This window comes from Lampetra fluviatilis, chromosome 71 (genome assembly GCF_964198595.1).
Source record: "Lampetra fluviatilis chromosome 71, kcLamFluv1.1, whole genome shotgun sequence".
In the NCBI taxonomy this organism is placed as follows: domain Eukaryota; kingdom Metazoa; phylum Chordata; class Hyperoartia; order Petromyzontiformes; family Petromyzontidae; genus Lampetra; species Lampetra fluviatilis.
The window spans coordinates 4,047,761-4,063,637 of NC_136345.1; the positions used below are offsets into that span (position 1 = coordinate 4,047,761).

A 15,877-nucleotide genomic window follows, 5' to 3' on the forward strand; every position below is an offset into this window, starting at 1 on the left:
TCACCACCACGCTCACCACACGCTCACCACTCACCACCACACTCACCACCACGCTCACCACTCACCACCACACTCACCACCACACTCACCACTCACCACCACACTCACCACCACGCTCACCACTCACCACCACACTCACCACCACACTCACCACTCACCACACACTCACCACCACACTCACCACCTCACCACCACGCTCACCACCACACTCACCACTCACCACCACACTCACCACCACACACACCACTCACCACCACGCTCACCACCACACTCACCACTCACCACCACACTCACCACTCACCCACGCTCACCACGCTCACCACTCACACCACGCTCACCACCACACTCACCACCACGCTCACCACTCACCACCACACTCACCACCACACTCACCACCACACTCACCACACGCTCCACCACTCACCACCACACTCACCACCACACTCACCAACTCGCTCACCACCACACTCACCACCACACACCACCCCACACCACCACCACGCTCACCACCACGCTCACCACTCACCACCACACTCACCACCACACTCACCACCACACTCACCACCACACTCACCACCACACTCACCACCACACTCACACCACACTCACCACACACACTCACCACTCACCACCACACTCACCACACCGCTCACCACCACGCTCACCACCACGCTCACCACTCACACCACACTCACCACCACGCTCACACCACCACGCTCACCACCACGCTCACACACCACGCTCACCACCACGCTCACCACCACGCTCATCAGCCAAGTAAAGAATAGTTTAATGGTAACGATGTCAGATGAGTTTCTTTGTGGCGAGAGAGTTGTAGAATGTTGGTAGCGTCTTTGTCGCTGTGTGCGTGTGTGACTGTGTGTGGGTGTGTGTGTGTCACTGTGTGTGTGTCACTGTGTGTGTGTCACTGTGTGTGTGTCACTGTGTCTGTGTGTCACTGTGGGTGTGTGTCTGGGTGTGTGTCTGTGTGTGTCTGGGTGTGTGTCTGGGTGTGTGTCTGTGTGTGTCTGGGTGTGTGTCTGTGTGTGTCTGTGTGTGTCTGTGTGTGTGTCTGTGTGTGCGCAGGCCACATCAAGTTGACGGACTTTGGCCTCTGCAAGGAATCCATCCACGAGGGAGCCATGACCCACACATTCTGCGGCACCATCGAGTACATGTGAGTGACACGTGTGCACACGCGTGTGGCGTGTGTGTCTGGGTGTCTGTGTGTGTGTGTGTGTGTCTGTGTGTGTGTCACTGTGTGTGTGTCACTGTGTGTGTGTGTCACTGTGTGTGTGTGTCACTGTGTGTGTGTCACTGTGTGTGTGTCACTGTGTGTGTGTGTCACTGTGTGTGTGTCACTGTGTGTGTCTGTGTGTCACTGTGTGTGTCTGTGTGTCACTGTGTGTGTGTGTCACTGTGTGTGTGTGTTGTCACTGTGTGTGTCACTGTGTGTGTCACTGTGTGTGTCACTGTGTGTGTGTCACTGTGTGTGTGTCACTGTGTGTGTGTGTCACTGTGTGTGTGTCACTGTGTGTGTCTGTGTGTCACTGTGTGTGTCTGTGTGTCACTGTGTGTGTCTGTCACTGTGTGTGTGTGTCCACTGTGTGTGTTGTCACTGTGTGTGTGTCACTGTGTCTGTGTGTCACTGTGTTGTGTGTTTGTGTGTGTGTCTGTGTGTGTGTCACTGTGTCTGTGTGTCACTTTGTGTGTTGTGTCACTGTGTGTGTGTGTCACTGTGTGTGTGTCACTGTGTGTGTGTCTGTGTGCCTGTGTGTGTGTGTGTGTCACTGTGTGTGTGTCATTGTGTGTGTGTCTGTGTGTGTGTCACTGTGTGTGTGTGTCACTGTGTGTGTCACTGTGTGTGTCACTGTGTGTGTGTCACTGTGTGTGTCACTGTGTGTGTGTGTCACTGTGTCTGTGTCACTGTGTGTCACTGTGTGTGTTGTGTCACTGTGTGTCACTGTGTGTGTCACTGTGTGTGTCACTGTGTGTGTCACTGTGTGTGTGTCACTGTGTGTGTGTGTCACTGTGTGTGTGTCACCCCCAGGGCACCGGAGATCTTGAGGAGAAGTGGGCACAATCGCTCCGTGGACTGGTGGAGCCTGGGGGCGCTGATGTATGACATGCTGACAGGAGCGGTGAGAACACTACACTACACTATACACTACTACACTATACACTACTACACTACACACTACTACACTACACACTACTACACTACACACTACACTATACACTACTACACTTACACTACTACACTATACACTACTACACTATACACTACACTATACACTACTACACTATACACTACTACACTATACACTACTACACTATACACTACTACACTATACACTACTATACTATACACTACTACACTATACACTACTACACTATACACTACTACACTATACACTACTACACTATACACTACTACACTATACACTACTACACTATACACTACTACACTATACACTACTACACTATACACTACTACACTATACACTACTACACTATACACTACTACACTATACACTACTACACTATACACTACTACACTATACACTACTACACTATACACTACTACACTATACACTACTACACTATACACTACTACACTATACACTACTACACTATACACTACTACACTCTACACTACTACACTATACACTACTACACTATACACTACTACACTACACACTACTACACTACACACTACTACACTACACACTACTACACTACACACTACTACACTATACACTACTACACTATACACTACTACACTATACACTACTACACTATACACTACTACACTATACACTACTACACTATAACACTACTACACTACACTCACACCCACCCTCCCACCCACTCACTCACCCACCCACCCACTCACCCACCCACCCACTCACCCACCCACCCACTCACCCACCCACTCACCCACCCACCACCACCACCCACCCCCCACTAACCCCCCACCCACCCGCAGCCTCCGTTTGCCGCTGAGAATCGCAAGAAAAACCATCGACAAGATCCTCAAGTGCAAGCTCAGCCTGCCGCCATACCTCTCACAGGAGGCTCGCGACGTGCTCAAGAAGGTGGGGGGCACGCGGGGGCACGGGGGGGGGGGGGCACGAGGGGGGGGGGGCACGGGGGGGGGCACGGGGGGGGGGGGGCACGGGGGGGCACGGGGGGGGGCAACGGGGGGGGGCACGGGGGGGGGGGGGGCACGGGGGGTGGGCACGGGGGGGGGGGGGGGGCACGGGGGGGGGGCACGGGGGGGGGGGGTGCAGGGGACACACACAAAGTAGGAATGCACGCGTGTGTGTGTGTGTTTATATTTGTGTGTGTATGTGTGTGTGTGTAACGTGTGTGTCTGTGTGTGACGTGTGTGTATATGTGTGTGTGTGTAACGTGTGTGTCTGTGTGTGTGTGTTTATATTTGTGTGTGTGTGTGTCTGTGTGTGTGTGTTTATATTTGTGTGTGTGTGTGTATATGTGTGTGTGTGTAACGTGTGTGTCTGTGTGTGTGACGTGTGTGTGTGTGTGTGTCTGTGTGTGTGTCTGTGTGTGTCTGTGTGTGTGTGACGTGTGTGTGTGTGACGTGTGTCTGTGTGTGTGTGAGTGCAGCTGCTGAAAGGGAACGCGACTCTCCGTCTGGGTGGAGGTCCTAAGGACTCGGAGGAGGTCCAGGTGAGGAGGGTGGTGGTGGTGGTGATGGTGATGATGGTGGTAGTGGTGGTGGTGGCAGTGGCGGTGGTGGTGGTAGTGGCGGTGGTGGTGGTAGTGGCGGTGGTGGTGGTAGTGGTGGTGATGGTGATGATGGTGGTAGTGGTGGTGGTGGTAGTGGTGGTAGTGGTGGTAGTGATGATGGTGGTAGTGGCGGTGGTAGTGGCGGTGGTGGTGGTAGTGGTGGTTGATGGTGATGATGACTGTGATGGTGACGATGTCTGTGATGGTGATGATGTTTATTATGTTGACTATGATGGTGGTGATGATGGTGATGATGATGGTGATGATGGTGATGATGACTGTGATGGTGACGACTGTGATGGTGACGGTGTTACAGGACCACCCGTTCTTCCAGCACGTGTCGTGGAGGGATCTTCTCTCCCGGCGAGCAGAGCCTCCGTTCAAACCCAGCCTGGTACCACGGGGAGACGCGGGGAGACGCGGGAGACGCGGGGGGAGACACGGGGAGACACGGGGAGAGACGCGGGGGGGACACGGGGAGACGCGGGGAGAGACACGGGGAGAGACGCGGGGAGACGCGGGGAGAGACACGGGGGGAGACACGGGGAGACACGGGGAGACACGGGGAGAGACACGGAGAGACACGGGGAGACACGGGGAGACACGGGGTGGGGAGAGACACGGGGGAGAGACACGGGGGGGGGGGACACGGGGAGACACGGGGAGACACGGGGTGGGGAGAGACACGGGGAGAGACACGGGGGGGGGGGGGGGGGCACGGGGAGACACGGGGAGACACGGGGAGGGAGGGGGGGGAGACACTGTGTGTGTACTGTGTGTGTGTACTGTATGTACTGTGTGTGTACTGTGTGTGTGTGTGTACTGTGTGTGTGTGTACTGTGTGTGTACTGTGTGTGTGTACTGTGTGTGTAGAAATCTGATGAGGACGTGAGTCAGTTTGACAGCAAGTTCACGAGGCAGACTCCCGTGGACAGTCCTGACGAATCTTCACTCAGCGAGTCGGCCAACCAAGTTTTCCTGGTGACACTACACTGTACACTACACTGTACACTACACTGTACACTACACTGTACACTACACTATACACTACACTATACTCTACTACACTATACACTACACTATACTATACACTACTACACTATACTCTACTATACTACGACACTATACACTACTACACTATACACTACTACACTATACACTACACTATACACTACTACACTATACACTACTACACTACACACTACACTATACACTACTACACTATACACTACTACACTATACACTACTACACTATACACTACTACACTATACACTACACTATACACTACGACACTATACACTACACTATACACTACTACACTATACACTACACTATACACTGACTACACTATACACTACACTATACACTACTACACTATACACTACACTATACACTACACTATACACTACTACACTACACTATACACTACTACACTACACTATACACTACTACACTATACACTACACTATACACTACACTATACACTACTACACTATACACTACACTATACACTACACTATACACTACTACACTATACACTACACTATACACTACTACACTATACACTACACTATACACTACACTATACAGTACACTATACACTACACTATACACTACACTATACACTACACTATACACTACTAGACACTACTATACACTACACTATACACTACACTATACACTACACTATACACTACACTATACACTACTACACTATACACTACACTATACACTACTACACTACACTACTACACTACACTATACACTACACTATACACTACACTATACACTACACTATACACTACTACACTATACACTACACTATACACTACTACACTACACTATACACTACACTATACAGTACACTATACACTACACTATACACTACACTATACACTACTACACTACACTACTACACTATACACTACACTATACACTACTACACTACACTATACACTACTATACACTACTATACACTACACTATACACTACACTCTACACTACACTATACACTACACTATACACTACACTATACACTACACTATACACTACACTATACACTACTACACTATACACTACACTATACACTACACTATACACTACACTATACACTACACTATACACTACACTATACACTACACTATACACTACACTATACACTACACTATACACTACACTATACACTACTACACTATACACTACACTATACACTACTACACTATACACTACACTATACACTACACTATACACTACACTATACACTGTGTGTGTGTGTACTGTGCATGTACTGTGTGTGTACTGTACGTGTACTGTGTGTATACTGTATGCGTACTGTATGTGTACTGTACTTTGTGTACTGTGTGTACTCTGTATGTACTGTATGTGTATACTGTATGCGTACTGTACTGCAGGGTTTCACGTACGTGGCGCCGTGTGTACTGGACACTGTACGTGAGCTGTGTGTGTACTGTATGTGTACTGTACGCACTGTATGTACTGTATGTGAACGGTGTGTACTGTATGCACTGTATGTGTACTGTATGTTCGGTGTATGTACTGTTTGTGTGCTGTATGTGCACTGTATGTACTGTGTACACTGTATGCACTGTGTGTGTACTGTATGTACTGGTGTGTGCTGTATGTGTACTGTATGTGTACTGTATGTACTGTACGTGTACTGTATGTCCTGCAGGGCTTCACGTACGTGGCTCCGTGTATACTGGACACTGTACGTGAGCTGTGTGTACTGTATGTACTGTATGTGTCACTGTATGTACTGTATGTGTGTACTGTACTGCAGGGCTTCACGTACGTGGCTCCGTGTGTACTGGACACTGTACGTGAGCGGTTTCTTTGCGACCCAAAGTCGCGGTCGCCACGGAAAACTCGTGGTCAGCCCTCGACGCCCCTCAGGTGTGTGGCCACGCACACGCTTAGCACACGCTAAGCACACGCTAAGCACACGCTAAGCACACGCTAAGCACACGCTAAGCACACGCCTAAGCACACGCTAAGCACACGCTACGCACACTATACATCCACACCACAGACACACAACCCACACTCCCACTCACTATACACTACACTATACACTACACTACTACACTACACACTACACTACTACACTACACACTACAATACACTACTACACTACACTACTACACTACACACTTACTACACTACTACACTACTACACTACACTACTACACTGACACTACACTACACTACTACACTACACACTACAACTACTACACTACACTACACTACTACTACTCTCTACTCTACACACTACACTACAACTACACTACAACACTACTACTACTACACTACACACTACATACTACACTACTACACTACACACTACACATTACTACCACTACACACTACACTACTACACTATACACTACACTACACACTACACACTACATTACTACACTACACACTACACTACTACACTACACACTAACACTACTACACTACACACTACTACACTACACTACACACTACACTACACACTACATTACTACACTACACACTACACTACACACTACACTACTACACTACACACTACATACTACACTACACACTACACTACACACTACACTACACACTACACTACTACACTACACACTACATTACTACACTACACACTACACTACTACACTACACACTACACTACACACTACACTACTACACTACACACTACATTACTACACTACACACTACATTACTACACTACTACACTACACACTACACTACTACACTACACACTACACTACACACTACACTACTACACTACACACTACACTACTACACTACACACTACACTACTACACTACACACTACATTACTACACTACACACTACAACTACACACTACATTACTACACTACTACACTACACACTACACTACTACACTACACACTACACTACACACTACATTACTACACTACACACTACACTACACACTACACTACTACACTACACACTACACTACTACACTACACACTACATTACAACACTACACACTACATTACTACACTACACACTACACTACACACTACACTACTACACTACATCACTACACTACTACACTACACACTACATTACTACACTACACACTACACTACACACTACACTACTACACTACACACTACACTACACACTACATTACTAACACTACACACTACATTACTACACTACACAACTACACTACACACTACATTACTACACTACACACTGCACTACTACACTACACTACTACAACTACACACTACACTACACTCTACACACTACACTACACACTTACTACACACTACACTACTACACTACACTACACACTACACTACACACTACTACACTTCACACTACTACACTACACAAACTACACTACTACACTACACACTACAATACTACACTACACACTACACTACACCACTACACACTACTACACTACACCTACACACTACTACACTACACACTACTACTCACTACACACTACACTAACACTACTCATACACTACTACACTACACACTACACTACTACACTACTAACTACACTACAAACTACATTCACTACAACACTACACTACACTACACACTACTACTACTCACTACACACTACACTACACTACTACACTACACACTACTACACTACACTACACACTACACTACTACACTACACTACTACACTACACACTACACTACTACACTACACACTACACTACTACACTACACACTACACTACTACACTACACACTACATTACTACACTACTACACTACTACACTACACACTACATACTACACTACACACTACACTACTACACTATACACTACACACTACACTACTACACTACACTACTACACTACACACTACATTACTACACTACACACTACACTACTACACTACACACTACAGTACTACACTACACACTACACTACACACTACACTACTACACTACTACACTACACTACTACACTACACACTACACTACACACTACATTACTACACTACACACTACACTACTACACTACACTACTACTACACACAACCACTACTACACTACACACTACACTACTACACTACACACTACACTACACACTACACTACTACACTACATAACTACACACTACACTACTACACTACACTACTACACTACACTACTACACTACACTACTACACTACTACTACACTACTCACTACACTACACACTACACTACTACACTACACACTACACTAGCTACACTACAACACTACACACTACACTACTACACTACACACTACACTACACTACTACACTACACACTACAACTACACACTACACTACTCACTACACTACACTACTACACTACACACTACACTACACACTACACTACTACACTACACTACTACACTACACACTACACTACACACTACACTACAACACTACACACTACACTACACACTACACTACAACACTACTACACTACACACTACACTACTACACTACACACTACACTACAACACTACACACTACACACTACACTACACACTACACTACATTACTACACAACTACACTACACTACTACACTACTACTACACTACCACTACACTACTACACTACTACACACTAACACACTACTACTACACTACACTACTACACACTACACTACTACACACTACACTACTACACACTACACACTACACTACTACACACTACACTACTACACTACTATACACTACAACACTACACACTACACTACACACTACACTACACTCTACTACACTACACACTACACTACTACACTGTACACTACACTGTACACTACACTACTACACTACAATACACACTACACACTACACTACTACACTACACTACAACACTACACACTACACTACTACACTACACACTACTACACTACACTACTACACACTACACTACACACACTACACTACTACACTACACACTACACTACACACTACACTACACACTACACTACACACTCACTACACTACACACTACACTACACACTACACTACTACACTACACTACTACATCTACACACTACACTACACACTACACTACACACTACACTACACACTACACTACCACTACACTACTACACTACACCACTACTACACTACACACTACACTACACTACTACACTACAACACTACACTACACTACACACTACACTACACACTACACTACACACTACACTACACACTACACACTACACTACACACTATAACACTACACTACACACTACACTACACACTACACTACACACTCACTACTACACTACACACTACACTACACACACTACACTACTACACTACACTACACACTACTACACTACTACACTAACACTACTACACTACACACTACACTACTACACTACACACTACACTACACACTACACTACACTACACACTACACACTACACTTACACTACACACTACACTACACACTACACTACACACTACACACTACACTACACTACACACTACACTACTACACTACACACTACACTACACACTACACACTACACTACACTACTACACTACTACACTACACTACACTACTACCACTACACTACTACACTACACAACTACACTACACACTACACTACTACACACTACACACTACAACTACTACACACTACACACTATACACTACACTACACTACAACACTACACTACACACTACACTACACACTACACTACACACTACACACTACACTACACACTACACTACACACTACACTACACACTACACTACTACACTACACTACTACACTACACACTACACTACACACTACACTACTACACTACTACTACACTACACACTACAACTACTACAACACTACACACTACACTACACACTACACTACACACTACACTACAACACTACTACACTACACACTACACTACTACACTACACACTACACTACAACACTACACACTACACATACACTACACACTACACTACATTACTACACAACTACACTACACAACTACACTACACACTACACTACTACACACACTACACTACTACACACCTACACTACTACACACTACACTACTACACACTACACACTACACTACTACACACTACACTACTACACTACTATACACTACAACACTACACACTACACTACACCCTACACTACACCTCTACTACAACTACACACTACACTACACCACTACACACTACATACTACACTACACTACAACACTACACACTACAACTAACTACACACTACACAACACACTACACACTACACTACACACTACACTACACACTACACTACACACTACACTACAACACTACACACTACACTACACACTACACTACACACTACACTACACACTACACTACTACACTACACTACATACTACACTACACTACTACACTACACACTACACTACACACTACACTACACACTACACTACACACTACACTACTACACTACACTACTACACTACACTACTACACTACACACTACACTACACTACTACACTACACTACTACACTAAACACTACACTACACACTACACTACACACTACACTACACACTACACTACACACTACACTACACACTACACTACACACTACACTACACACCACTACACACTACACTACACACTACACTACACACTACACTACACACTACACTACTACACTGTACACTACACTACACACTACACTACACACTACACTACACTACTACACTACACACTACAACACTACACACTACACTACTACACTACACACTACACTACACTACTACACTACACTACACACTACACTACTACACTACACTACACACTACACTACACACTACACTACACACTACACACTACACTACACTACAACACTACACACTACACTACACACTACACTACAACACTACTACACTACACACTACACTACTACACTACTACACTACACACTACACACTACACTACACTACAACACTACACACTACACTACACACTACACTACAACACTACACACTACACTACACTACAACACTACACACTACACTACACACTACACTACTACACTACACTACACACTACACTACACACTACACTACACACTACACACTACACTACACTACAACACTACACACTACACTACACACTACACTACAACACTACTACACTACACACTACACTACTACACAACTACACTACACACTACACTACTACACACTACACTACTACACACTACACTACTACACACTACACTACTACACTACTATACACTACAACACTACACACTACACTACACACTACACTACACACTACACTACACTACACACTACACACTACACTCTACTACACTACACACTACACTACACTACTACACTACACACCACACTACACACTACACACTACACTACACACTACACTACTACACTACACTACAACACTACACACTACACTACTACACTACACACTACTACACACTACACACTACACTACTACACTACACTACTACACTACACACTACACTACTACACTACTACACTACACTACACACTACATTACTACACTACACTACACACTACACTACTACACTACACTACACACTACACTACACTACTACACAACTACACTACACACTACACTACACACTACACACTACACTACACACCACTACACACTACACTACACACTACACTACTACACTGTACACTACACTACACACTACACTACACTACACGCTCTACTACACACTACACTACATACTACACTGTACACTACACACTACACACTACACTACTACACTACACACTACACTACACTACTACACTACACACTACACACTACACTACTACACTACACACTATACACTACACTACACACTACACACTACACTACTACACTACACACTACACTACACACTACACTACTACACTACACACTACACACTACACTACTACACTACACTACTACACTACACACTACACTACTACACTACTACACTACACTACACACTACATTACTACACTACACTACACACTACACTACTACACTACACTACACACTACACTACACTACTACACAACTACACTACACACTACACAACTACACTACACACTACACACTACACTACTACACTACACTACACACTACACTACACTACTACACAACTACACTACACACTACACTACTACACAACTACACTACACACTACACACTACACTACACACTACACTACACACTACACTACACACTACACACTACACTACTACACTACACTACACACTACACTACTACACTACACACTACACTACACACTACACTACTACACTACACTACTACACTACACTGTACACTGCACTGTACACACTCTGCCCCTCCCCTCAGTCCCGTGAGACTCCCCCAGATGACGACGATGATGACGTCATCCTCCAACTTCTCCGCCATGGAGACGTCACTGCCGATGACGTCATCGACGACCCCCACCTCCGAGCGCATGGACATTGGCCCCGCCCCCCCGGGCGGCATGCTGCTGACCAATCAGGGACGAGCGTTGCGCTCGGCTCCTCCCACCGCGAGGTCCCAAGTCTCCGCCCACCTCCTCCTCGACCTATAGGAAGCGAGCTGAGGGGGTTGAGGGGGGAGGGGCTTGGGGGCGAGGTTGAGGCCTACTTGCTGCCGCGAGGCTCAACGAAGCAGGGCGCTTGCCTGGCCACGTCCGGCCCGGTTGGGTGGCTTCCGAGGCGGGCGGGGAGAGCTAGGCGAGGAGGGGGGGTACGTAGGGGGGGTGGTGCGGCCTTGTTTGGGCTGCCCCAGGCAGGCGACGTTTTCCCGACCCACCACCCACCACCACCACCACCCCCCCCCCCCCCACCCACCACTGGTTATCGAATGGAGCATGCTCAAATGAAAATGATGATGATGATGGTGGTGGTGGTGGTCGTTATCGTATTGTTATTGCAATTATAACGAGGAAAAGGCGATGATTTGAAGAATAAATGAATAAACATATAGCCGCTTTACATTGCCGTGGTTGATGACGATTGTTGTGTTTTGGTGATGGTGGAGGTGGTGGTGGTGATGATGGAGGTGATGGTGGAGGTGGTGGTGGTGATGGTGGAGGTGGTGGTGGTGATGGTGGTGGAGGAGGTGATGGTGGAGGTGATGATGATGGTGGTGGTGATGGAGGTGGTGTTGGTGGAGGTGATGTTGGTGGAGGTGATGTTGGTGGAGGTGATGGTGGTGAAGGTGATGGTGGTGGTGGAGGTGGTGGTGATGATGGGGAGGTGGTGATGGTGGTGGTGGTAGTGGGGAGGTGGTGGAGGTGGGGAGGTGGTGGTGGAGGTGATGGTGATGGTGGGGAGGTGGTGATGGTGGTGGTTATGGTGGGGAGGTGGTGATGGTGGTGATGGAGGTGGTGGTAGTGATGGTGGTGGTGATGGTGGGGAGGTGGTGGTGAACGTGGTGATGGAGGTGATAGTGGTGGTGATGATGGTGGTGGGGAGGTGGTGGTGATAGTGTGGAGGTGGTGTGTGGTGGTGGAGGTGATGGTGGTGGAGGTGATGGTGGAGGTGATGGTGGTGGTGGTGGAGGTGGTGATAGTGGAGGTGATGGTGGTGGTGATGGTGGTGGTGATGGTGATGGTGATAGTGGGGAGGTGGTGATGGTGGTGGTGATGGTGGGGAGGTGGTGATGGTGGGGAGGTGGTGATGGTGGGGAGGTGGTGATGGTGGGGAGGTGGTGGTGGTGATGGTGGTGGTGATGGTGGGGAGGTGGTGATGGTGGGGAGGTGGTGATGGTGGGGAGATGGTGGTGGTGATGGTGGGGAGGTGGTGATGGTGGGGAGGTGGTGGTGGTGATGGTGGGGAGGTGGTGATGGTGGGGAGGTGGTGATGGTGGTGGTGATGGTGGGGAGGTGGTGATGGTGGTGGTGATGGTGGGGAAATGGTGATGGTGGTGGTGGTGGTGATGGTGGGGAGGTGGTGATGGTGGTGGTGACAGTGGTGGTGATGATGGTGGGGAGGTGGTGATGGTGGGGAGGTGGTGATGGTGGTGGTGATGGTGGTGGTGATGGTGGGGAGGTGGTGATGGTGGTGGTGATGGTGGGGAGGTGGTGATGGTGGTGGTGATGGTGGGGAGGTGGTGATGGTGGGGAGGTGGTGATGGTGGTGGTGGTGGTGATGGTGGGGAGGTGGTGATGGTGGGGAGGTGGTGATGGTGGTGGTGATGGTGGGGAGGTGGTGATGGTGGTGGTGATGGTGGGGAAATGGTGATGGTGGTGGTGGTGGTGATGGTGGGGAGGTGGTGATGGTGGTGGTGACGGTGGTGGTGATGGTGGGGAGGTGGTGATGGTGGTGGTGATGGTGGGGAGGTGGTGATGGTGGGGAGGTGGTGATGGTGGTGGTGATGGTGGTGGTGATGGTGGGGAGGTGGTGATGGTGGTGGTGATGGTGGGGAGGTGGTGATGGTGGTGGTGATGGTGGGGAGGTGGTGATGGTGGGGAGGTGGTGGTGGTGGTGGTGATGGTGGGGAGGTGGTGATGGTGGTGGTGGTGATGGTGGTGGTGATGGTGGGGAGGTGGTAGATGGTGGTGGTGATGGTGGGGAGGTGGTGATGGTGGTGGTGATGGTGGGGAGGTGGTGATGGTGGGGAGGTGGTGGTGGTGGTGGTGATGGTGGGGAGGTGGTGATGGTGGGGAGGTGGTGATGGTGGTGGTGATGGTGGGGAGGTGGTAATGGTGGGGAGGTGGTGGTGGTGATGGTGATGGTGGTGGTGATGGTGGGGAGGTGGTGATGGTGGGGAGGTGGTGATGGTGGTGGTGATGGTGGTGGTTATGGTGGGGAGGTGGTGATGGTGGTGATGGAGGTGGTGGTAGTGATGGTGGTGGTGATGGTGGGGAGGTGGTGGTGAACGTGGTGATGGAGGTGATAGTGGTGGTGATGATGGTGGTGGGGAGGTGGTGGTGATAGTGTGGAGGTGGTGTGTGGTGGTGGAGGTGATGGTGGTGGAGGTGATGGTGGAGGTGATGGTGGTGGTGGTGGAGGTGGTGATAGTGGAGGTGATGGTGGTGGTGATGGTGGTGGTGATAGTGGGGAGGTGGTGATGGTGGTGGTGATGGTGGGGAGGTGGTGATGGTGGGGAGGTGGTG

The 15,877-nt window shown here is 47.8% G+C and overlaps 1 protein-coding gene across 1 annotated transcript; it reads left to right on the plus strand.

Annotated features, from left to right (window-relative positions):
- Positions 1–1,059: 1,059 nt before the first annotated feature.
- Positions 1,060–3,693, plus strand: LOC144953060 (ribosomal protein S6 kinase beta-2-like). The gene is made up of 4 exons (XM_078883582.1): positions 1,060–1,177; positions 2,051–2,141; positions 2,990–3,098; positions 3,631–3,693. Exons 1-4 carry the CDS (start codon positions 1,143–1,145, stop codon positions 3,672–3,674), a joined length of 279 nt encoding a protein of 92 aa, XP_078739708.1. The 5' UTR covers positions 1,060–1,142; the 3' UTR covers positions 3,675–3,693.
- The last annotated feature ends 12,184 nt before the right edge of the window (positions 3,694–15,877 follow it).

Coding starts and splice junctions, on each gene's coding strand:
- LOC144953060 (XM_078883582.1), top strand. CDS start 1,143: ATGACCCACACATTCTGCGGCACCATCGAGTACAT. Junction 1,178..2,050: donor TGCGGCACCATCGAGTACAT/GTGAGTGACACG, acceptor TGTCACCCCCAG/GGCACCGGAGATCTTGAGGA. Junction 2,142..2,989: donor ATGACATGCTGACAGGAGCG/GTGAGAACACTA, acceptor ACCCACCCGCAG/CCTCCGTTTGCCGCTGAGAA.